At 32.7% G+C, this 6,090-nt stretch overlaps 1 protein-coding gene across 1 annotated transcript; it reads right to left on the bottom strand.

Annotated features, from left to right (window-relative positions):
- Nucleotides 1–2,745: 2,745 nt before the first annotated feature.
- On the bottom strand, nucleotides 2,746–5,886 carry LOC131603540 (ribonucleoside-diphosphate reductase small chain A). The gene is made up of 9 exons (XM_058875893.1): nucleotides 5,590–5,886; nucleotides 4,669–4,829; nucleotides 4,461–4,509; nucleotides 4,252–4,378; nucleotides 3,918–3,983; nucleotides 3,687–3,803; nucleotides 3,426–3,588; nucleotides 3,236–3,306; nucleotides 2,746–3,096 (listed from the first exon to the last, which is right to left on the bottom strand). The coding sequence occupies exons 1-9, from the start codon at nucleotides 5,738–5,740 to the stop codon at nucleotides 2,982–2,984; spliced, it is 1,020 nt and encodes a 339-aa protein (XP_058731876.1). The 5' UTR covers nucleotides 5,741–5,886; the 3' UTR covers nucleotides 2,746–2,981.
- Nucleotides 5,887–6,090: the final 204 nt, after the last annotated feature.

Raw genomic sequence — 6,090 nt, 5'->3', positions numbered from 1 at the left:
ACTCATAAATGAACGAGTTCGGGTAATATATAGGTTGGTTCAATATGAATCAGTGGGTTCGCTCGTCGACCCGCACCCATGAACACTCCTAATTTTCTGTGCAAAGATTGTTGTGTTCTAAGGTGAGTGGTTAGTCTCATGCGGCGGTTATGAATGAGTTAAAATTTAAATATACAAGAGAAATGACTTATATTTTCATGGCTATAATATTTTAGATGAAAATGTGGTGTTTTTTTGTTGATTTTTCCACGTATACCCATAAATATAACTATTGTTGGCGTTGAATAAACTTTTTTTAAAGAAAAATTATGGTTAGTAATGATATATTAATTTTATATTTTCATTTAAAATAAAAAATCACTAATGTCACATCAACGGATTGGATCAACGGGTCTACGGGTTGAGAAACTCAAACCCGATATCCGAACCAAAATTATATGGGTTGTTGCGGATTGGGTTGAATATACTCATAAATGAACGAGTTCGGGTAATATATAGGTTGGTTCAATATGAATCAGTGGGTTCGCTCGTCGACCCGCACCCATGAACACTCCTAATTTTCTGTGCAAAGATTGTTGTGTTCTAAGGTGAGTGGTTAGTCTCATGCGGCGGTTATGAATGAGTTAAAATTTAAATATACAAGAGAAATGACTTATATTTTCATGGCTATAATATTTTAGATGAAAATGTGGTGTTTTTTTGTTGATTTTTCCACGTATACCCATAAATATAACTATTGTTGTCATCCCTAGTCCTTGAGCCAAGTATGCTAAATGTATCATATAAAAGATAAGGATGACAACATTGAGAAGTAGGGCCGGTCTTGTGCCGGAGCAACAAATTCTACAACTCAAGGGTGCTAAATTTGAGAAGTTCAAGTTTTTCATTCATATAAATAGAGATAAAAAAATATTATAATAAAAATTTAATAAATTAAAAAAATGCTATGATAAAATCTCAACACATACAGAAAATGAGATTGATAAAAAAATTAAAATAGTTATAAGTAAATTTTTTTTTTGTCATTTTTAATTATTATAATTATTTTTTTTAATTTGGACCAATTTTTAAAATTAGAACGGGACTTTTAGTTTGATTGGGCTAGCCCTAAAAAGAAGCAAGGGTAGATTTAAGCATTATCATCCCCGCCCCTGTCTTTCTGTATTAGCCTCGTTTTTGCCCCAAATTCAGTTGAGAGTAACATTTGAACACCCACATTCATCCTCAATAGAGAACAGATTTCCCCGCCCCCGCGCTACATATAGGGATGTCAATTTGACACATCTCCAGTATACACCCGCAAAATTACCCACAACGGGTAGGATAAAAATCCACAAGAATAATTACACATTAAAATAAGCAGATATGGGTGCAAGCATGGGGTACCTTAGTACTTACTTCGCCTCATACATGCACAATGTATATATTTATATAAAAATGTATGTCTATCAATTTTAAAAAATACATTAATTTAAACCATTACATTTTTAATATATGCATTTGTTTTTTCACAATTCAACAATAAACAATTTTGAAAACCTTTTGATGTTCTTAAATTTTTTAAATGATATGATATTTCATAATTGATCTATTTATTTTTATTAGAAATGCATATAATGAATACGGGTATGAGTACTTACATACCCACATGGCACGAGTACGGTGCTAAAGTTGATGCTCAAGCGGGTATGAATTTGGGTACGATAATTTTTTCTATCTCCGGATATAGGGATAGGTATAATACCTTGCCCAAATTATGTCCATTGTCATCCCTACCTGTATCCACTCATAGGAATTATAATTTTTTTAAATGGATTTTTTTTTTAAAACAATAAAAAATAATAATTAAACTAATATTTGATCATTTTAATAATAATTCATAATCCTTAGTCATTTTTATTTAATTTATATTTTTTTAAGTGAGTAATAATTCTAATAAATAAGATTAAAAGGGTAAATGAATAATAAAATTATTAAAAATGAAAGTAATAAAATAAATTTAATAGGTTGAACTGGAACTACAAGGATGGGTGTTAGTATCCCTAAGTCGCACCCGTAATTAAAAATCAGATTTTCCCGTACCCACTTCTGCCCTTCGTTAAATCGAAGAACGGAACAACCGGTTCCTGATCAGACCAGATTCAGATTTTTTGTTTCAGGGCTAAAAAGAAAAAATTCATATTTCCAATACTTTAAGATTTTGGGAAGAGATATATTAGAATCTCTCGATAATTTTATATCATTGATTGATCTGTAGTTGCTCCCAACACTCCCTTGAGCTTTTCAACATGGAGTTGAACTTGCTCTATGGATGTCCATTTCAGATGGCTGATGTCCAATCCATAATACATTAGAACTTACAATCTTGTCATATAATGTCTCACAGTTTAAAAAATAAAAAATACAAGCTATAAATCAGTGTTAGGTCTTATCTTCATGTAGACATTATATAGAAGACAAGATTCTAATCATAAATAGCTAATCTGTGGACATGTAGAACAAGTCAACTGAACTGATATACAGCTTGTAGCTATACAATGGGTCCTAGTTTAATTGGCAAGATGAAATTTCAATCACTTATAGAGGGTTAGCTACAACTACACCAATGAGAATGACACAAAGGGACGTGGCAGTTCAATTGTTAGTGTTTTGTTCTGTTTTTAGTCTGAAATCAGAGAAAATAAGCCACAGGCTGGTAGGGAGTGTCCTACAGTGCTAACAATTATTGCTTCTTTTACACAACAATGAACAAAAGGAGATTATAATAGTTCAAGATGTTATTAACTTATTATATGTATAATTACTGTATAGGAACTTACAACAGAACAAATAAATATTATACATGTGCTCTAATTGATAATAGCAGCTCGGAATTACCTATATGTGTAGGCTAATCTGTAACTTGACAAAGATAATAAACAAAAAAATTGATGTTTTGATTCATTATCATCATCCTATGAATAATACTTGAAGTTGTATGTTTAGAAATCCTCATCAAGTTTGAAAACAAAGTTCTTCCCATCATCTTGGAGACTCGACATCACAGATGCCTTTTGATAATCACCCACCCTTCTCTCAAAAAAGTTGGCCTTTCCTCTGCTCAATCATGCAGCATATGCCATATAAGCATTTGTATTATGTGTTCGGATAAACAAATTGCTTATTCAAAAGCTACTTGAGTGTTTATTCGTATGTTTGTATTAAAAGCTTTTCAAAATAAGTTAGAAATACTCACTGCAGAGAAATAAACTCCATCCAATCAAAGGGATTTTCCACTTTGTAATTTTTTGTGCACCCTAAGGAAACCTGAAAGGGTCAAAAGAAAACCGGGTAACCAGTCTTTGGGAGAAGGTAACCAGTCTTTGGGAGAAGAATTTCTTATTCATGTGTAACCGAGGTAAAATGAAAACAATTTATCGTCATACCAATAGCCTGTCAGCAACAAATTTTATGTATTGGCTCATAAGCTTTGAGTTCATGCCAATCAAAGCACAAGGGAGTGCGTCACAGACAAACTCAGTTTCAATTTCAACAGCTTCGTGTACAATATTTTGAACACGTTCATAGTCGAGCTTTCTTAGTAACAAGCTGCAGGCAATTGCAATCCATTGAATCATCCAAAACAATACTTTCTTATAGAACTTCGTTTATTTAGACCAATGAGTTAAAAAGTCCACCGAAACTACCTGTATAACATGCAAGCAAAATCACAGTGAAGACCCTCGTCTCTTGAGATTAGTTCATTTGAGAATGTAAGACCTGGCATTAATCCCCTCTTTTTAAGCCAGAATATGGCACAGAAGCTGAAATCAAACCACAATTGAAAAAGAACAAAATGAAACAAGTCTAGTTACACAACTCCAGTAAAAGAAAAACGAGGGAACTTCTATAAGCTGATTTGTTCTTGAGATAACTACCTTCCCGAGAAAAATATCCCTTCAACACATGCAAAACCAACAAGCCTCTCCGCAAATGAAGTGGAACTGTAATCCATGCATTGCGAGAAGTTATTAGAAAGCAATTTCTATGTTCCCTTTAAAAGATAACGGTGCTAAATATAACAGAACCAAATGATAAATTACTTTACAGTTTATAATCACAAATCACAAAATATGAAATGGATGTTGAAAATAAAATATCTGAAAGTCATTCGCACCGAAAATTCTGTATATCCTCGATAAATTATGCTAAATGGATCAACATAAAAAGATCTATCCAGAAGTTTGTAGTGAAAATGTGATTATCTGTTACCTGTTAATCCAACTCAAAGCCCATTCAGCCTTCCTTGCAACACAAGGAAGATTTTCAATCGCATTGAATAATTTATGCTTCTCTATTGAGTCTTTAATATATGTCTCCAACAGCAAACTATACATCTCTGACAAAAATAGAATCTCAAATCAGGCAGCAAGCAAATATTATGTTAAGGAACAGAAGAGGGCATAAATACTAAACTATACCAGAATGAATATTCTCGATGGCTATCTGAAACCCATAGAATGCTCGAGCCTGCCAATAAAAATAGTCAATGGTTCATCAGATTCCACTGCTCATTCTTCTATTTATCTAACAGCATCCAAAGCAAGTAGTATGTGAAACTAATTGGTAAACTGAGGCATAGTTAATAATGCTTCAAATAGAACATAATAGAAAAGCTTAAAACTCTACCTCTGGGATTTGAACATCATTCAGAAACCTTGCAGCCAAATTCTCCAAAACAATTCCATCGGATGTAGCAAAAAAAGCAAGAACATGTGATATGAAGTGCTTCTCGGAGTCAGACAAGGTTGCCCAATGGTGTACGTCATAGGAAAGATCTACTTCTTCCGCTGTCAACCAACTTCAAAGTTATTAAAACTGACTGATCAAAGTAAAGACTATGCTTCCAATCAATCATGAAAACAACATGGCTCCATTATAGTCTTAACTTTTAAAAGTGGTTGTCTTTGGAAACAAAAGAAAATGGACATTTACTTCGAATAAGAAGTTCTCGTTTGTTAATATCTCATCGGAGTAAGCAAAAGAACCATCTTCCAAACCATCAAATATGCATTCAAATCTATATTCCACTCCGCTCCGCTCTGTTCCATTCCACTCCGCTCCGCTCTGTTCCATTCCACTCCGTTCATTTTATGATATCCAAACATAGCCTAAGAGAAACTATCCAATCCGATTCAATTACTAAAAAAAATATGAAAATGTTTAAATTATTGTTTGGAAATTCTGTATAATCACTATATGAATATGAATAATCCTTATTGAAATTTTGAAATTCAAATGTCTCCCAACAAACTTCAATTTGTTAGCATGAAAGTACCAATCTTCCAAAAAAAATAAAAATTGAAGCAAGAAAAAAATTATCGCATGAAACTCTGTAATAAGCGACACTTTCCAAATTCACGGTCGGTAAATTGAAATTTTAATATATTTTCGATAAGTATTGAATTCTCGGGTCTAGAAGTTAAACAGAGTTAGAAGATAGTGAATAATAAAACGCATACAGAGAAAAATTATGAAATAAACAGAGGATTTCAGAAAAGAAAGAAAAAAGCGTTATGGTTGAATTAGGGTAAAAGAATTGAAGAGTACCGGTCCAGAAACTGGCTTCAGCCTTTTTGTACATCTCCCAAAGTTGTTTGTATCGAATTGGAAACATACAGAATCTCTGAGTCTGTTTCATTAGTATTGGTTCTTCTTCTTCATCTATTGGTTTGGGTGTTCCATTCTCCAAAGAACCCATTGTTTAAGGAAGAGTGAATGGTGATAAGATTAATGGTAAACCCTGCAAAAACCCTCTTTCTATGGATGAAACAGGACAAAGATAGACGGTGATTTTACAGTTTTGTTAGTTTTCATAGGCGGTTTGTTTATAAACCAAAAATATGGTTTTGGTGTGTAACTTAATAAATAAATACTAAAACTTTTCTGGTTATATACTAGTATACTACCACCACTTTATTTAACTTCTTTGTTTTTACGGTGGGAAAATCTAAATAAAATTCCACTAGTATCAACTAGCGTGAGCATGGTGATTCTAACTAAGTTACTTAAATAAATATATATTGTTGTGAAATACGATCAAGAATAAGG

This window comes from Vicia villosa, linkage group LG1, assembly GCF_029867415.1.
Source record: "Vicia villosa cultivar HV-30 ecotype Madison, WI linkage group LG1, Vvil1.0, whole genome shotgun sequence".
Classification (NCBI taxonomy): Eukaryota; Viridiplantae; Streptophyta; class Magnoliopsida; order Fabales; family Fabaceae; genus Vicia; species Vicia villosa.
Note: the sequence above shows the minus strand (reverse complement) of the source record. Positions and strands in the feature narration are given on the sequence as shown.

Excerpts from the sequence above, each read along its gene's own strand:
- LOC131603540 (XM_058875893.1), bottom strand. The coding sequence starts at position 5,740 with ATGGGTTCTTTGGAGAATGGAACACCCAAACCAATAGATGAAGAAGAA. Across the intron at positions 4,379-4,460 it reads CATCGAGAATATTCATTCTG|AGATGTATAGTTTGCTGTTG; the intron begins GTATAGTTTAGT and ends TATTTTTGTCAG. Across the intron at positions 3,984-4,251 it reads GCTTTGAGTTGGATTAACAG|TTCCACTTCATTTGCGGAGA; the intron begins GTAACAGATAAT and ends CATGGATTACAG.